Consider the following 19,976-nt stretch of genomic DNA (forward strand, 5'->3'; position numbering starts at 1 on the left):
TACCACCCTTCTCTAGTTCTGACTGGTGTCTGGGCATGTGTCTTTGAGACAAGAGAGTATGGGGAGAGGGCTTGAGTGGGTTCATAGACCCTACCCCACAGATTGGTGAGGTGGGAGAGGCTTGATTATCTTGGAAGCTGAAAGCTGCGGCTCAGTGCAGTTTGAACCACCCCACTAAATTGGATGGAAATTATCCTTTCCTGCTCCCACTGGGGAGAGAAAGTTGTTTCCCTTTTCTGCCCTATCAAGCAGATCGCGTCCATGCACAGTGTGTGCATCAGATCACCGTTTCTAAATTTTGGCCCCTTTAGGATGCATGGACTTCAACTCCCAGAATTCCCCAGGTTGCTTCAGATGTTTCCGACACAGCCTGGGGAACCTTCTCTTGCATTGCTCCAAGTTAAAAAAAATTACACCCTTCCAGGATTCCTGGAAGCGTGTACTTGCCTCCATCGTCTCCACCTCTAAAAACTCTGTAAAGCTCCGTCGTTCGGTCCTTCATGGGGGATTTAAGTTTAGCCCTCAATTCTACATTCCCTTTAAAGGTTGAGCTTTTTCTACTCTGCTTTTCACTTTTTTGTTTGTTTGTTTGAAATGTTAACTGGACTGTGTGTTCAGGAGAGAAGTAAAACAAGCAATAAAGGGAAGGCCTCTTTTGATAAGTCAGGACCGAACAAGATCTTCCCCACAAAGAGGCCAGGAAGAGGCAAAGAGAAAGACGAGAGCTTTCTTGTTAATGTCAGACAAAGCCAAACGCATCAGCTCCATGGTGGCTTTGAAGAGCACCTTCCAGCTAGGGCAGTGGTAGGCAACCTCGGCTCTTTTATGACTCATGGACTTCAACTCCCAGAATTCCTGAGCCAGTATGGCTCACCTTGGAAACCTCTCCCTTTCCCTCAGCATGGCTGGCTCAGGAAATCTGGGAGTTGAAGTCCACAAGTCATAAAGCGGCCTAGGCCTAGGCCAGGGTTAGAAAACCTTGGCTCTTTTATGACTCGTGGACTTCAACTCCCAGAATTCCTGAGCCAGCATGGCTCAGCTTGGAAACCTCTCCCTTTCCCCTCAGCGTGGCTGGCTCAGGAATTCTGGGAGTTGAAGTCCGCGAGTCATAAAAGAGCCGAGGTTGCCTACCCCTGAGCTAGGGAGATATTTGTGACAGGGTCTCTCCTGCTGTTCTCCCACGAGACTCGAGAAAGATCAACAGGAAATGAAATCTCTGACTGAGCCATAGAAGAATATGCAGGTCTTCTTTCTGCCAAGGATCCAGCCTGGAGCCAGAGGCAGATCAGAAAGGGATTGTGAATAGTTTGTGTGTTGTTCTTTCCGAAGAGACAGGGACAGAGGATAGGAGAAAGAACTGAGAGAAGTGAACAGAAAGAACTGGTCAAAGATGGAGCCTGGACCACCTGCACAATTGTCTATATGAGGGGTCTCCAAATTTGGCAGCTTTAAGACTTGTGGACTTCGACTCCCAGAATTCCTCAGTCAGCCATGTTTTTATCCAGGTCATTATCTTAAACTGGCCCAAGTCATTACCTTAAACCAGAGGTCTTCAAACTCGGCCCTTTTATGACTCATGGACTTCAACTCCCAGAATTCCTCAGCCAGTGTGCCTGGCTGAGGAATTCTGGGAGTTGAAGTCCATGAGTCATAAAAGGGCCGAGTTTGAAGACCCCTGCCTTAAACCAAGGGTCTTCAGACTTAGCCCTTTTATGACTTGTGGACTTCAACTCCCAAAATTCCTCAGTCAGCCATGTTTTTATCCAGGTCATTATCTTAAACTGGCCCAAGTCATTACCTTAAACCAGGGGTCTTCAAACTTAGCCCTTTTATGACTTGTGGACTTCAACTCCCAGAATTCTTCAGCCAGGCACGCTGGCTGAGGAATTCTGGGAGTTGAAGTCCACAAGTCATAAAAGAGCCAAGATCCACCACCCCTGACTTAGGGTGTATCTGAACATTGCTCAAGACTTTCTTCCCTGCAGGACTAAGAAAACGGAAGCACAGTTAGTCCTTGACTTACAACCCTGCATTCAGTGACCGTTTGAAATTACAACGGCATTGAAAAAAGCGACTTGCGACCATTTTTCACATTTACAGCCGTTGCAGCATCCCCGTGGTCACGTGATCAAAATTTGGCTGCTTGGCTCATATTTAGGACATTTGCAGCATCCTGGGGTCATGTGATCCCCTTTTGCGACCTTTCGACAAACAAAGTCAATGGGGAAGCCAGATTCATTTAACAACCTTGTTATTCATATAACAACTCCAGTGATTCACTTAACCATTACGGCAAGAAAGGTCGTAAAACGGGGGCAAAACTCACTTAATAAATGTCTCACTGAGCAACATAAATTTTGGGCTCGATTGTGGTCGTAAGTCGAGGACTCTCTGTATACATAGACTGGATCCTTTCTCCCCTTCTCCTCCCCCAGTTGCTCCCATTCAGAGAGGTTGCTAGAAAGTGCAAGTGCACAGGACTTAAGTCGGGCCTACTTACTACGGCAACAAGCACAGCGACCGTGGTCGTACTCCAGAAACTCAGAGGAGCGCAGCCGCTCCTTTGGGGAAAATTTCCAGCGCTCCTGCTGCAGTCGGACGCGAGCCGCTTCGTCCTTGGCAAATGCTCCGAGGTCTTGGGTGTAGCGCCCATACATCTGGGGAGAAAAGAGAAAACAATGGTTGAAGGGCACTGCCAGGGAGCTCAGGAGATAATAATAATAATAATAATAATAATAATAATAATAATAATAATAATAATAATAATAATAATAATAATAATAATAATAATAATAATAATAATAATAATAGTAAAGTTGGAAGGGACCTTGGAGGTCATCTAGTCCAACCCCCTGCTCAGGCAGGAAATCCGATACGATTTCAGACAAATGGCTGTCCAATCTCTTCTTGAAACCTTCCAGTGTTGGAGCATTCACCACTTCTGGAGGCAGATTGTTCCACTGGTTAATTGTTCTAACTGTCAGGAAGTTTCTCCTCAGATCTAGGTTGCTTCTCTCCGTGATTAGTTTCCATCCATTGCTTCTTGTCCTGCTTTCAGGTGCTTTGGAGAAGAGCTTGACCCCCTCTTCTTTGTGGCAGCCCCTGAGATATTGGAAGACTGCTATCATGTCCCCCCTCGTCCTTCTCTTCATTAAACTGGACATACCCAATTCCAGCAACTGTTCTTTATATGTTTTAGCCTCCAGTCCCCTGATCATCTTTGTTGCTCTTCTCTGCACTCTTTCCAGAGTCTCAACATCTTTTTTACATTGTGGTGACCAGATGGCTGCGTCCACCTTCATGCAGAGATCAAGAGAAAGCGTGAACCGGGCATCGGGACGTTACAGAGAGACGCAAGCCCAGACACCTCTCTCTTTCCCCCAGAAAGTCAGAACGATGTGGGCTACAATCCCACAATGGCACACAACCCGGGTACTGAATCCGCGTTCAGCGGATCATGCGCACCCAGCCTGTTTAATTAGCTCACATTTGGATACGCAGCGCAAATCCAAAAGAGGGTTGATTCTGTAAGCAGGTTAATTATGTATGCATTGTGTGAACACCGGAGTAGTGTTTCTACGATGCCCTCCCAGCCACAAAGGAGCAAAGAGAATCCCAGGTTTGAGACAGACAGCGATACAAATTGAGGGGGTCCTTGGCTGTCTCTGAGCTTGCTTGTTTTCTTGCAGACATTTCATTACCCAACTAGGGATTTATCATCAGCGCGACTGTGGGGTTTATTCTCTTTTTATACAGTAGTGGCCAAAATTGTAGAGATCTTTTGGGAAAAGTGTATTTTTGAGGTTTGATGGCTAATAACACCACTTTTTTTTGGAGTAGTACCATAAAATTATATATATCAATGGAAAGATAATTTAATCAAGAATGTAATGCAACATCGTTTGTTCAATTATCTGTACTGTATTCTATGAAAAGATTATAGCCAAATAACCAGAAAAAGGAAGCACAACTTGCTTAGGTTGATATCAGGTAGTTTTCCTTCATCTGATTGTAGCCAAAGAGCATCAGTGTTTAGAGAGCCAATCAGGTGTCATCTTGTTTTGGAAATGAGCCAATTAGATCACACTAGGATTCAGTTATTGATGTCATGTATTTTTTTTGAAATTTTTTTATTAGTTTTTATAAAGTTAAGGAGGGGGGGGTAAGGGGATGGGAATTAGGGTTAGGGTACAGGAAAGGTTGGGGGTGAGGGTTGGAGTTTCCCCCAATAACATTAAATATTTGGAAAACAGCATATTGTCTGGGTAAATATTTTTTTTTTATTTTAATTCCATTTATATCCCATTTATAATAAAGCTAATAATTGATAACAATGATAGGTATATCATAAGCAATACTAAGTTTTCAATGTATAGTATTTTTCTTACTCAAATAAATTCAAAATTGCATATCACATTCCTCACTAACTCACTTATCTAGCCATTGATAGAATCTATTCCAAGTTCTATAGTAAACTTAAACTTAAAAATTAAATTAAATTAAACTGAATGCTCTTTCTCTTTAATTTCTAAATTTAATCTATCCATTTCTGCACGATCCAATATTTTCTTGATAAATACTTCTTCAGTCGGTAACTTTCCATTTTTCCAACATTGGGCATACATAATTCTCGCTGCTGTCAATACAAGTAACATTAAGTATCTGCTCTCCTTATCATAGTTGAGGCCTATCATTCCTAACAGAAACAATTCTGGTTTAAATTCTATTTGTTTTTTAATCATCTTCTCCAACCATAGATGTATCTTAAGCCAAAACCTTTTAGCTTTAGGACATGACCACCAGATACGGTAATGAGTACCTGCTCTTTGGTTACATTTCCAACACACATTTAAAGTATTATTAAACATTTTTGGCTAGTCTCACTGGTGTCATGTGCCATCTATAAAACATTTTATGCAAATTTTCTTTATATTGAAGCTGAGAGGAGGACATTTGTCTCTGTGCTATGTGATCGCTATCAAGTTGGTTGCGGTTTTTTGTGTTCTTTCATTTTGTGAGCTTGTAAAACGTAATAAAATTAAAGTAATGCTGCAAAGAGTTGACTGGTCACCCAGAAAGCGATGTACAATAGTATTATCAAGTGAACAAGGCTACAGTTCTAAATAAATTAGAAGAAAAATTGGTGGAAACTTAACCAAAGGTGGCACTTCTACTGTACACTTTTCCCAAAAGGTTTCTACAATTTTGGCCACTACTGTATGTAGAATATAAACTGAGAGTAAACCTTCTGACAAGCAGAGTCAATGGGAAAGCCAGATTTCCTGTTTCTCCTTTCTCCTGAGGTCCTGTCATGGTATCTGGGAAAGACCTTGGGATTCAGAGCAAAGAAACCCTACGAAGGGATTTGCCAGATAAGTGTTGTGATACAGCATCAGCCTGTGGTACCGGCAGCTGAGTCTGATGATTCTGAAGAGGAGGAAGAGGAGGGGTTTGGAGAGCCTTTGGTGTCAGAGGGAGGCTCTGATGCACTGCAGGACTCTCAACCTGGCCCCTCCTGTCATGTTCCTCATCAGACTCAGCAGTGTGAGCATGAGGTATTGGACGTAGATGATTCACAGCTGGATCTATTCAGGGACGCTAGGAGCAGGAGGTAATCCAGCAGAGCAGAACAGAGAAAGGCAATGAGGCAACCCGGTGAGAGGAGGAGAAGGCAATGAGAAGCCACGCCTTGGGACTGCTGATAAAAGGGGAAGGTGTGGGAGGTGCTGGTTGCTGAAGGCAACCGTTTGAAGATCTTCTGCCAGAGTCCTGGTCTGTTATTCCTGTTTAACTCTTGTTTGAACTTTTGGTTTAACTCTTGTTTGAACTTTTGATTTCTTTGTAAATAAATTTGGTTGGGTTTTTCCAGCCTGTTGACTATAAAAAGGGGTTGTCCCTGACATTCAAACAGGGCCAGTCGTAGGCTGGAACAGAACAATAAGTGACTGCATAGCTGGAAAGCGAGCAGGGCAAAGGGCTCCAAAAGGGACACACACACACACCCCGGTTTCTCAGTCTGTAAAGGAGATGGTGATTGAACTGTACTTTCAGACCTGCAAGATTCTGTTTACGTGGCTTCACAATAAAGATCAATAAATAAAGAACGAGCTTATCTGGTCCGGTTTCCTGTCAGATCGACCAGGAAATGCTGGCAGATCCTTAACTATCATTTATCTTAAAAACCAAGAGAGGAAACAAAGGTTCCTGTGGAAGGCCAAAGTCTTGGGCTATCGGTGCCAGGAACCAACTTCTTATGCGTTCTTCGGGCACCAAAATAACATCAGATGCAAATTCTTCTTCATCGATTTGACTAGCATTCAGGTATTTGCCAGCTTCTTAAGCAACGGTGAGGAGAAAGCTGTTGGAAGTAGGTGAGTTTCAGAGGGAGGGGAACCGTTCAGGGTCGGCCTCCCCCCCCCCACACCTCCCACCAAGAGCCTGGAATTTATGAAGAATTTTATTTATTTATTTATTGACCTTTACGCTGAGAGAGCAAGAGAAGCGCTAAGTCTCCGATGCCACTGTGACTAACAAAGCCTTCAAAAGATGACAAAAAGAAACCATTTTGGTTGTGTTTGCCTTCTATAGCAGCAATAGTCCTCAATTTACAAAGCATTCGTTTAGTGACTGTTCGAAGTTGCAGCGGCACTGAAAAAAGTGACTTATGACCAATGTTCACACTTACAACCACTGCAGCATCCCCATAGTCTCCTGATCAAAATTCAGACGCTTGGCAACCGACTCGTATTTACGACGGTTGCAGCGTGTGACCCCCCCTTTTGCGACCTTCTAACAAGCAAAGTCAGTGGGAAAGCCAGATTCACTTAACAACCGTGTTACTAACTTAACAACTGCAGCGATTCACTTAACGACTGCGGCAAGGAAGGTGGTAAAATGGAAGAAAACTCGCTTAACAACTGTTTTCCTGAACAACGGACGTTTGGGGTACAATTGTGGGCTTAAGTCAGGGACCGTCTGTCCCATTCTGGCTGCAGTCATCCTATGCAGTAACTGAGTTACTGAACTCAGTCCATTTTGGCATTTGCATAAAAACTCTGAAGCCCTCAGCTCGCCAGGAAGGCTGGGTTGGGTTGTGCAGGCAGACACACATAAAAAAAGCCATCGTGCTAAACAAAACCTTGTTGATGGGATGGGGGAAGAGAATCACACAACCTGGGAACTCTTAACCCAAATTAATAAAGTGAAATTTTGCCTAACATGCTAAGAGAGTTACCCCTATTTGCTATGATTCTATTCTCCAAAGCACCTGAAGGCAGGACAAGAAGCAACGGATGGAAACTCATCAAGGAGAGAAGCAACCTAGAACTAAGGAGAAACTTCCTGACAGAACAATTAGCCAGTGGAACAACCTGCCTCCAGAAGCTGTGAATGCTCCAACTCTGAAAGATTTTAAGAAAAGACTGGACAACCATTTGTTTGAAATGGTATAGGGTTTCCTGCCTGAGCAGGGGGTTGGACCAGTCTCTTCTTAAAAACCTCCAGGGTTGGAGCATTCACAGCTTCTGGAGGCAGGTTGTTCCACTGGTTAATTGTTCTCAGTCAGGAAATTTCTCCTTAGTTCTAGGTTGCTTCCCTCCTTGGTTAGTTTCCATCCATTGCTTCTTGTCCTGCCCTCAAGTGCTTTGGAAAATAGCTTGACTCCCTCTTTTGGGGGGCAGCCCCTGAGATACTGGAAGGCTGCTATCATGTCCCCCCTCGTCCTTCTCTTCATTAGACTAGACATACCCAATTCCAGCAACCGTTCCTTATATGTTTTAGCCTCCAGTCCTCTGAAGTCCACACATCAAAAAGTCACCAAGGATGAGGATTAGCACTTTAACAATGAAAAGACATGATTTTGGGTAGCCAAGGTTTAATTCATCGTTTTAAAAGTGAGCTTAGGACATTTGCACAAAATGTTACTGGTCTTGTACTGTAGATACATTTTATTTTTCCTTTTCCTTTTACAATGTTCTTCTACATCTGTGCTAACTTGTTCTTTATACTATCTGTGCAGACTTCCTGAATTCTAATCGCATGTTTAGACATTTTTTTTTAAAAAAATCATCTGTGGCTCAGAATTAAATACATTTTACCTGAAAAACCAAAAAAGCAGAAACAAGTATGTTTCTATTATTTGTGTCTACTCTAAAGGAGAGAAGGACGAGGGGTGACATGACAGCAGTTTTCCAATATTTGAAGGGCTGCCATAAAGAAGAGGGAGTCAAGCTATTCTCCAAAGCACCTGAAGGCAGGACAAGAAGCAACGGATGGAAACTCATCAAGGAGAGAAGCAACCTAGAAATAAGGAGAAATTTCCTGACAGTTAGAACAATTAACCAGTGGAACAACCTGCCTCCAGAAGTTGTGTATCACTGGAGGGTTTTAAGATTGGACAACCGTTTGTCTGAAATAATAATAATAACAACAAACAACAATAACAACAACGTTGAAAGGGACCTTGGAGGTCATCTAGTCCAACCCCCTGCTCAGGCAGGAAACCCTATACCATTTCAGACAAATGGCTGTCCAGTCTCCTCTTAAAAACTTCCAGTGTTGGAGCATTCACCATTTCTGGAGGCAGGTTGTTCCACTGGTTAATTGTTCTAACTGTCAGGAAGTTTCTCCTTAGTTCTAGGTTGCTTCTCTCCTTGATGCATGGTATAGGATCTTCTGCTGGTATAGGATCTTCTGCTTGTGTAGGGGGTTAGACTAGAACTCCAAGCTCCCTTCTTACTGTATTATTGTTATTGTTATTATTATAGATCAGAAGACTTCCCTTCCACCTCTATTATTCTGTAAATAATGTGGTGGACTGGACATGACAGATTACAAACTGCCCACCCTCATTTTAGCTTAGCTAAATTTGTGGGTGAACCCAGGGTGCACGTTTCTGTGCGTTTTCTTGTGTGTGGCATGACTGCATTTGTGCTTTCATCATTTGAGTAAACATCAACAGAGATGCAAACATGCTCCTTCAAAGCAGCAGCGTAGAAACTGCAAAGCGATCCAGCTGTAATAAAACCAAGACCCAAACTTTTGACGTTGTGCCCAGACAAAACAACAAAATATAGGTTCTTCTGCTTGAGCAGGGGGCTGGACTAGAAGACCTCCAAGGTTCCTTCCAGCTCTATCCTATCCTATCCTATCCTATCCTATCCTATCCTATCCTATCCTTTCCTATCCTATCCCATCCCATCCCATCCCATCCCATTCCATTCTTATTCCATTCCATTCTTATTCTTATTCCATTCCATTCCATATTCTATTCTATTCCATTCCATTCCATTCCATTCCATATTCTATTCTATTCTATTCTATTCTATTCTATTCTATTCTATTCTATTCTATTCTATTCTATTCTATTCTATTCTATTCTATTCTATTCTATTCTATTCTTATTCCATTCCATTCCATTCCATATTCTATTCTATTCTATTCTATTCTATTCTATTCTATTCTATTCTATTCTATTCTATTCTATTCTATTCTATTCTATTCTATTCTATTCTATTCTATTCTATTCTATTCTATTCTATTCTATTCTATTCTATTCTTATTCCATTCCATTCTTATTCTTATTCTTATTCTTATTCTATATTCAATTCCATATTCTATTCTATTCTATTCTATTCTATTCTATTCTATTCTATTCTATTCTATTCTATTCTATTCTATTCTTCTATTCTACTATTCTATTCTATTCTATTCTATTCTATTCTATTCTATTCTATTCTATTCTATTCTATTCTATTCTATTCTATTCTATTCTATTCTATTCTATTCTATCCCCTCCCACCCCAGTGATTTTCTGCTCATCTTTAAAAAAAGGAGGAGGACCGTCTTGTTCACTGCTGGCATATTCTTCACGAAGGCAAAAAGACTGGAAACTTGATTAAGGCAAATAGCAATAAAATGCATTTCGGGGAAAGGGGAAATTTACTTTTGCTCAGTTTTCTCTACCCACGAAAGCTGATCCGCTGGTGCACAGGGTTTGTCAGGGCTAAGCAAACACGTTGTTTTTTTTCCCCAGCGATGTAGAAGCCCAACAATATAAGACAGATTAAGCGGTTGTAGGGCTGATCTGTAGCCATTGTTCTCCCATACAATGCTTCTCTCAGCCAGAAACAGGCAAAAGCACCAGCAAACAGCTGGGTCAGATCAGGCCAGCCTGAGCACCCACAAGGCATCACAAAGAGGTTAGTCTGGGCAACGGGGCCAAAACTGCCTCTTGTATCATGGCGCCAGCCCTAGCAGGGGGCTAGACTGGATGTCCTCCAGGATTCCTTCCGACCCACTTATCCTTTGTAGTACTAGGGCAGAGGTCTTCAAACTCGGCCGTTTTATGACTCATGGACTTCAACTCCCAGAATTTCTCAGCCAGGCATGCTGGCTGAGGAATTCTGGGAGTTGAAGTCCATGAGTCATAAAAGGGCCGAGTTTGAAGACCCCTGTACTAGGGTATGTCACAGCAAGCATCGAAAAAGCCCAATACAGGGGGCCCTCAACTTAACTACCCACCAATGAACCCAAAATTTATCTTCCTAAGGGGAGACATCTCTTGAGTGAATTTTGCCACATTTTACGACTGCTCTTGCCACAGCGGTTAATTCACGGGGTCTTCAAACTTGGCCCTTTTATGACTTGTGGACTTCAACTCCCAGAATTCCTCACGGAATCCCTGTAGCTGTTAAGTTAGTTACACGGCGGTTACCTGGTTTCCCCATTGGTTTTGCTTCTCAGAAGGTCGCAAAAAGGGAGCGTGTGACCCTGGGACACGCAACCGCCATAAATATGAGTCAGTTGCCAAGCATCCCAATGTTGATCACGTGGCTACGGGGATACCACAACGGTCATCAGTGTGAAAAATGGTCATAAGTCAGTTTTTTCCCCATGCCGTTGTAACTTCGGTCACGCAAGGAATGGTTGCAAGTTGAGGACTGCCTGCATGTCAGAGCAAGCATAAAGATATAGCTGGCTGAGGAATGCTGGGAGTGGCCAAGTTTGAGGACCCCTGGTATAGGGCAAAGGCTTGTCTGTTTGAATTCTGAAGTCCCAGATCACTTTCCTATTGCTTTGTCTTCCCACCGTTATTATTACAGGGAGCCTCGGACTTACAGCAGTTTGTTTAGGGACTGTTCCAAGTTACAACGGCACTGGGGGGAAAAAGGCGACTTATGACCCTTTTTGACCCAAACTTTGCAGCACCCCCACGGTCACGTGGTCAAAATTCGGACGCCTGGCAATCGGTTCGTGACGGTGGCAGCGTCGGGCGATCCCCTTTTTGCGGCCTACTGACAAGCAAAAGTCAATGGGGAAGGCAGATTCACTTAAGAACCGGGATGCTGACTTATCGACGGTGCCAAGAAAGGTCGTAAGGTGGAACAAAACCCATTGACAAATGTCTCACTTAACCACAGAAATTTGGGGCTCGACGGCGGTCGTACTAACCGCCCATCTCCAATGGGCCGCTCATTAAGAAGTGGCTCCCGGGGGGGCGAGGCGGTGGTGGTGGGGTCTTCAGCATTTGAGACGAGAGCTGGGAAAGACCTCCGGCTTCCTACACCCCAGTAATTGGCTTCGAAAGAGGAATCTGCCAGTCTCTGCCTTTTGAGCTATCAGATGTCCTTGCAGCAAAAACTTGCAGTCTGCCGTCCCTGTTTTAGATAATTCAGTGCCTTTGGCCAATGTCCTAGCAAGCCCTGTCTTTCCCCCCCACCCACTCCCCGCCCTAACTTTTGTCACAAAGCCATGTCCTCACCCAGCCACTTTTATCCTACGCACACACATGACCTTCTGGAGACATTCCAGGAAGACTTTGTATTTCTGCAAACTGTTGAATTCCCTCCAGGCACCATTCTTTCATCCTGGGAAAATGCCACTTTCAATACCCTGGAAATACTCTTAGGTTTTCTAGGTGGATTTTCTCTCTTTTTTTTTCTTTCTTTCTTTCTTTCTTTCTTTCTTTCTTTCTTTCTTTCTTTCTTTCTTTCTTTCTTCTTTCTTTCTTTCTTTCTTTCTTTCTTCTTTCTTTCTTTCTTTCTTTCTCTTTCTTTCTTTCTTTCTTTCTTTCTTTTCTTTCTTTCTCTTCTTTCTTTCTCTTTTCTTTCTCTTTCCTTCCTTCCTTCTTTCCTTTCTTCTTTTCCCATCTCTTCTTCCCCTCATTCTTTCTTTATCCTTCCTTCCTTCCCTCCCTCCTTTCCCTTCCTTCCTTCCTTCTTTCCTCCTCCCTCTACCCTTCCCCTCATTCTCTCTTTCCTATCATTCCTCCCTTTCTTTTTTCCTTCCTTCCTTCCTTCCCTTCTTTCTTTTTCCCCTCCCTCTCTCCTTCCCTTCATTCTCTCTCTTTCTTATCCTTCCTTCCTCTTGCCGGGTTTGCTAATGTAAAGATGGTTAGGTTTCCCTTTATTTGTGCTGACTGCTTGGCCAGGACATGGTGTCCTTCACTCAGGGCAGAAGGCAGATCAAAGCCTGAAGCAGTGGTTGTATTTTCAGAATTTCTATGTGCCAGGATGTTGCAGACACCCGTGATTTATCCATCCAGGGTAGAATCTTTTATTTTCAATCTTCTTCTACCAGTTGGGAAACGCAAACTAATTTGGGGTATTCCGTATTTTTTTACTGGTTATTTCTTCCTGCTAGTATACTGGTCCTCTCAATCTTCAGTCTTACAGGGGATTTTTTTTTGTTAAATTTGCCTCATCTATCTTATATTTCCTTTCACAGAAATATAAGCATACATACACATAGCTGTCTCCTTAAGGTAAAGGTAAAGGTTCCCCCGCACATGCGTGCTAGTCGTTTCCGACTCTAGGGGCTGGTGCTCATCTCCGTTTCAAAGCCGAAGAGCCAGCGCTTGTCCGAGGACGTCTCCGTGGTCACGTGGCCGGCATGACTAGACGCCAAAGGCGCATGGAGCGCTGTTACCTTCCCACCGTAGTGGTCCCTATTTTTCTACTTGCATTTTTTACGTGCTTTCGAACTGCTAGGTTGGCAGAAGCTGGGACGAGTAACAGGCGCTCACTCTGCTACGTGGCACTCGGGATTCGACCCGCCAAACTGCCGACCTTCTGATTGGCAAGCTCAGCGTCTTAACCCACTGAGCCACCGCGTCCCAGGCTGTATCCTTACATACATTAAATAACGATACAATGGAGATTTAAATATCAAGTAATTAGTTAAAGATTGAGACTATTAAATAACTAATACTTTGATGGTAATTCAAGTGGTTTTCTTTTTCCTTTTTTTTTTACAGTATATTCAATATAAAACATAGAATATCAGAGTTGGAAGGGATGTCCCCTAAACAAATAGCGGCAACTTGAGGACTAGCTGCACTTCCATCTGATGCACAGCCGGAGGTAAATCAGGCGGCCTAAATAGTTTCTTCCAACTTTATGATCCAATGGTTTTATATGATTCGATGAGCTACTCAAAAGGCAGAATTCTCCCTGCCTCGTTACATATAGAGGGTGGATCCCTATTGAGTCCTGTATGCTTTCCAAGAGGGGAAAAAATGTATTTTTCTTGAATACGGATCTGGCTTTCAAAGAACGGAGTACAGCTACAGAGGTCCCCTGCTAGGAACCCTAACAGCTAAGAAGAACATCCATGATCAGTGGCAGTCTACCTCTGCAATCCCAAATGCTCAGACTATAGAATAACAGAGTTGGAAGGGACCTTGGAGGTCTTCTAGTCCAACCCAGAGTTTACAACTTCTGCCTCCTGAAGTTGTGAATGCTCCAACACTGGAAGTTTTTAAGAAGAGACTGGCTATAAAAAGGATATATATTGCATTGATAGAAATTGATTCAGAGACAGAACTTGTTAAAGATTGTATGATAAAGTGGGCTCAGAATTTCAAAGAAGTTATTACAATGGATACTTGGGAAAAGATCTGGGTCAGAAATGTAAAATTTACACAGGCCCAAAATCTAAGAGAGAATTTTTATAAAATGTTTTATAGGTGGCACTTAGATCCTAAAAAATTAGCAAGTATGTATCCGAACTGCCAGCCCAAATGTTGGAGGTGTGGTTGTGAGGATGCAACGTATTTTCATATATGGTGGACTTGTAAAAAGGTTAAAGCTTTTTGGATTAAAATTTGGTGGAACATGCAAAAAAATATTTAAGAAAAGGATAAAGTTTTCTCCGCAACTGTTTTTACTGGGTATTATTACAGATACCACCGTTGTGGACACTAAGTTGATGTTGAATTTAATTACGGCAGCGAGGCTTTTAGTAGCGCAATATTGGAAGAAGGAAGAACTGCCGACTATAGAAGAATGGACTTTAAAAGTTTCTAACTTGGCGGAGATGGCAAAGATCTCAGCATATTTGAAAGACCAGTCGCAACAGAGATACATTGTGGAGTGGAGAAGATGGATTGATTACATCCAGAATAAATATGGGACTAAAAAGTTTCACTTAGCATTCGAATAAGTAGCGGATATATATGATGTATAATTAGCTTGTAGTTATTTTACCAAGAGTTAAAGTGCGATAGAATTTAATATCTTATTGTTGTTTGCATATTTTATATTATGTTTGTTTGTATTTTTATACCCTGTATTTTGCTCTGGGAAGTCGGGGAGGGGGGAGGGGAGGGGAGGATTGGGGGGGTTGGGGAGAGGGGAGGGGGAGGGGGGGTTGTATTCAAAAATGTATTGTAAAACTTTTCAATAAAAAAAAAGAAGAGACTGGCGAACTGTTTGTCTGAAATGGTATAGAGTTCCCTGCCTGAGCAGGGGGTTGGACTAGAAGACCTCCAAGGTCCCTCCCAACTGTATTATTATTATTATTATTATTATTATTATTATTATTATTATTATTATTATTATTATTATTATTATTATTATTATTATTATTATTCCCTGCTCATGGAAGATACCCTATAACAGGGCTTTTCAACTTTCTCACCCACTGTACCACTTTTAGGATATGGCAATATCCGAATACCACCAGTCGCCTAGTAAGGTGTCAAAAATTTGATGACCAAAAAAAAAGGACTGTTCGAAGTTACAATGGCACTGAAAAAAGTGCCCCCCAAGCCACAGCCAAGCAAGACACCTGCCTGCCCACCTGGTGGCGCTCTTTCTCCTGTCCGAGGTTTTCATTGTTGTCAGCATTTCTGTTGAGGATTGGCAGCAGGAATGGGGTGGGGGTGTTTGGTTTTTATTTCCCCCCCCCCTCTGCTGGGTGGTTGCAGCAGGTTTTGGTCACTTCACATGACCCTGGGACACTGTGACCGTCATAAATATGAATCAGTTGCCAAGCATCTGAATGTAAATCACAAGACCCTGGAGATGCTGCAACGTTCCAGCTGATCGGCGCTTCTTCTGGGCTCAGCAGACGCACCAGGATCCGCGCCGAGCTCCAGTTGACAGTCCCAAAGAAGCGCCGATCAGCTGGAAAGCGGCACTGATCCTGGCGCTTCCACTGAGCCCTGACAACCCCGAAGAAGCGCTGATCCTGCTGCTTCCGCTGAGCCCTGACAGCCCTGCAGCTCCAGCCGTCTCTCGCTCAGGCTTGTGCGGTGCTGCCACCGGTTCAGCTCATTCCCCTCCCCCGCTGCCACTTTTCTAGGATGGCCGCGTACCACCTGCCGGGTGCCCATGTACCACAGGTGGTACCCGTACCACTGGTTGAAAAGCCCTGCCCTATAACATGCCAGATAAATGACTATCCAGTTTCTCCTTAAAAACCTCCAGTGTGGAAACAATCTGGAACCCCCGTCCCATCCATGCCTGCGCTCTCTGTTTTGGGATCCAGCAACCCGGATCTCTGCTGAATCCAACGTTGTACATTTCCTTTCTTGCCCCAGAAAGATCTGTGCTCTCCTCAAGGCGCGACGTTCGATTTCAACAGCCCCGCTGGCCTTTGCAAGGTAGCCGTTTGCTTGTTTTCCAGCCGCGATGGCTTGAAATAACACAGCCAAGCTAGAATTTGGGAATTGCTGACCTCAGTGGAGAAAGCAGCATGGCTCGGGTGGGGGGGGGAAGCCGGGTGGGGGGGGGCGGGGGGGCTGGCCCTCTGCCTAAGGAGGAACCGTTGAGTGCGTCCAATGCTGAATCTCCTCCTTTGAAGCTGAGGGAAAAGAATGCAGGTTTAAATTGTGTGTGTGTGTGTGTGTGTGTGTGTGTATGTGGGGGTGGCGGTGTTGGGAATAAGATTTAGGCCATAGTTCTACAAGCTTGGCAACTTTTAAGTCCCGTGGACCTCAACTCCCATAAGCTGGCTGGGGAATTCTGGGAGTCAAGTTGCCGAGATTAGACACCCCTGATTTAGGCCATAGCAGAGAGGTGAGACTGGAGGTTTTAATTTTGGGATTAACGGAAAAACATCATTTTTGCGGGGGGGGGGGGGAGAGGGGAGAAAGTCGTGGAACTTCGTTTTTCTACATGATAAACTGCAGCGAGATTATCGTAAAATTGGAAAGAATCTGGCACTTCCCACAACGGAGGAACGATTGGCGAAGATGATAAAACTTGCTGAGATGGCTAAATTAACTTCTTTGCTCCAAGACTCTCTGCTTATTGCTGACTGGAAACCTGCTATAGACTTTTTGTAATAATAATAATAATAATAATAATAATAATAATAATAATAATAATAATAATAATAATAATAAAATAATAATAATAATAATAGTAATAGTAATAATAATAATAATAATAATAATAATAATAATAATAATAATAATAATAATAATAATTTTTTTTAAAAAAGGAATTTATGATTTATCGTTTTGACGATTAGACCGGATTATAGAAAGGAACATTATGTGATATAATCCTAGACTAGGCAGAAGTAAATTTATAGCTGTACTTATAACTGCTATAAAGATTGGAAAGTATTTCTTTGTATCTTTTTTCTTTCTTTTCTATTTTTCTTTTGTTCCTCCCCCGTTTCTTGCAGTTTTAGTTTCTCTGTGATATTCTTCTCATTTTAGTTTGCATTAAGGTTTTACCTTCCTTTAAAAAAAAAACCTTTAAAAAATTATACATTTTTTTTAAAAAAAAACTAAGGAACAGGTCAGGAGACGATATAGGTCAGTGATGGCGAACCTTTCAGAGACCGGGTGCCCAAACTGCAACCCAAAACCCACTTGTGTATCGTCGGGTGCCAGGTGGGCGTGGCCCATGGGGTGGGCGTGGCCCATGGGGTGGGCGTGGCTGCGGTGGTAACGGCAGACTGGGTGGGACTAAAACGTTCAATCAATCAATTCCAACTTTGCGAGAACTTTTTTTTCCCCCGTAAGAAGTTGAAATTGATTGATTGAACCTTTTTTTTTTTTTTTGCACATGGCGGTGAAGGCCTAAAGCGAAAAGGTTTTGTAAAACTCAGCTGAAGGCTTAGCACTGGGGCGACGGCGCCCGTGCCTACATTGAGGGCTCTGCGTGCCGCCTGTGGCATGTGTGCCATAGGTTCGCCACCACGGATATAGAGCATTCACAACACCTGCTAAATTTGGCTTGTGTTAACCTGGACAGGGATTTTCAGAGCTGTGCAGATCCAGCCCCCCCCCCACACTTTTTTTTCATTTATGGTTCAAAAAGCTTTGACTTTAAGGCTCCAAATGATGCCTTGTTTTTTTTTTCCTTGGCGGGCAAACCCCAGCAGGATCCCCGTTTTGTCAGCACCCCAAGAAGGCTTGACTCATCCAAAAGCAGGAATCCTTTTTTTTTTTACTTCTTAAGGTGATCTTTCAAGAGCAGTGAAGGTCTTAGGCCGGCCTAATAATTTACAACGTTTCTTTCCTATAAAACAGGGGGGGGCCTCTAAACTTGGCAATTTTAAGACTTGTGGACTTCAGCTCCCAGGATTCTTCAGCCAGCCATGAGGACCGTGGAATTCTGGGAACCAAAGCCTGCAAGTCTGCGAGTTGTCAAGTCTGGAGACCCCTGCAATAAAGGCTTACATTGACCAAGGGGCTTGAGCTGATGGGAATTGTAGTTTAAACCATCTAGTAGAGGACACTGGTTGCCTGCTCCTGACCTAAATGAATAAACGCGACCCAAGATGTTGGGTGAAACATAGCGTGCATGTTTGTTACATCTGCATTTCACATTTAATTCGGGAGCTGAAGGTGCCATATGGGGTATTCCCACGACAATCCTATAAGTACTAATACCACTTTACAATGCCTTGGTAAGGCCACACCTGGAATACTGCATCCAGTTTTGGTCACCACGATGTAAAAAAGATGTCGAGACTCTAGAAAGGGTACAGAGAAGAGCAACAAAGATGATTGGGGGACTGGAGGCTAAAACATATAGGGAACGGTTGCTGGAATTGGGTATGTCTAGTTTAATGAAGAGAAGGACAAGGGGGGACATGATAGCAGTGTTCCAATATCTCAGGGGCTACCACAAAGAAGAGGGAGCCAGGCTGTTCTCCAGAGCACCTGAAAGCAGGACAAGAAGCAACGGATGGAAACTAGTCAAGGAGAGAAGCAACCTAGAACTAAGGAGAAACTTCCTGACAGTGAGAACAATTAACTAGTGGAACAACCTGCCTCCAGAAGCTGTGAACGCTCCAACACTGGAAGTTTTTAAGAAGAGACTGGACAGCCATTTGACTGAAATGGTATAGGGTTTCCTGCCTTAGCAGGGGGTTGGACTAGATGACCTCCAAGGTCCCTTCCAACTTCTTCTTCTTCTTCTTCTTCTTCTTCTTCTTCTTCTTCTTCTTCTTCTTATTATTATTATTATTATTATTATTATTATTATTATTATTATTATTATTATTATTATTATTATTATTATTATTATTATTATTATTATTATTATGGTAGGCTGGGCCGAGACAGAGGGGTGATTGGCCTCAAGAAGCCCAGTGGGTTTCTGGGGCTGAAGGGAATAACAGAACAGAATAACAGAGTTGGAAGGGACCTCGGAGGTCATCTAGTCCAACCCCCTGCTCAGGCAGGAGACCCGATACCATTTCAGACAAATGGCTGTCCAGTCTTCTTCTTAAAAACCTCCAGTGTTTCTGGAGGCAAGTCGTTCCACTGGTTAATTGTTCTCCCTGTCAGGAAATTTCTCCTTATTTCTAGGTTGCTTTTCTCCTTGATTAGTTCCCACCCACTGCTTTTCGTCTTGCTTTCAGATGCTTTGGAAACCTGACTACGGAAAGTAGGGCCTGAATCCAACACTTCCATGGCTATCCTACGCTGGCTCTCTTTTCTTGTGAATACCGCCAGGAGATTTTGCACAGACCTATTAAATTTGTTGTGTGAACGCAGCTTATGGCTACAGGCAGGGAGGAGAAGAGGATGAATGCCCATTCATGTTTTTGCCAAGCTAGCCAACCGAGATTCAATTGCGTGTGTCGTCAGTGCAGTTCATTAAGAATCCTAATTTCAAAACCTGGCAAGTGAGCCACTGAAACGCAGCAGTGCAGGATTTTAATTTTGATTTTATTTATTTGTATATAACCTTCCTTATTTTCGTAGCTCTTCGTGGTATCCGAAACAGAACATCCAGATTCAGTTAGAGTTTTGTTCCAGATAGTATCAACCTTGTATTTATATGTAAAAGTGTAGATAGACACAGACATAGACACACACAGACACGTGTGTATGTATAGCATGTCTATATGTGTGTTATGTATGTGTATACTTTTGAGAACAGGCGACAGAATTTCATTTTTAATGTGTGCCAGTATGCTCACAGTAAAAAAAATGACAATAAAGGTTCTCTCTCTCGCTTTCTCTATCTCTCTCTATATCTATATCTAAATAAATAAATAACTCAAGGTGGCAAGCATATCCAACTCACCTTTCTCCACCTATTTTCCGTACACAACACCAACCCTGTAAGGTGAGCTGGGCTGAGAGAGAGGGTGACTGGCTTAAGATTTAGGTTGAGGCAGGATTAGAACTCACGGACACCTAGTTACAGATCCAAAGTCAACCAGACGGCTTTCATAGCCAAAGTGAGACTAGAACTCACTGCCTCCCACTTTCTACCCTG

The 19,976-nt window shown here is 43.0% G+C and overlaps 1 protein-coding gene across 2 annotated transcripts in view; it reads right to left on the reverse strand.

Moving 5' to 3' along the window:
- Window positions 1-19,976, reverse strand: part of CLCN2 (chloride voltage-gated channel 2) — a 133,967-nt gene that overhangs the window by 85,840 nt on the left and 28,151 nt on the right. For both annotated transcript variants that reach the window (XM_081329150.1, XM_081329149.1), the window contains exon 2: window positions 2,501-2,657. In XM_081329150.1, the coding sequence (XP_081185276.1) occupies window positions 2,501-2,657 (157 nt within the window). The remainder of the gene's footprint in view (window positions 1-2,500; window positions 2,658-19,976) is intronic.

This window comes from Vipera berus, assembly GCF_964194415.1.
Source record: "Vipera berus genome assembly, chromosome: 5".
Lineage (NCBI taxonomy): Eukaryota > Metazoa > Chordata > Lepidosauria > Squamata > Viperidae > Vipera > Vipera berus.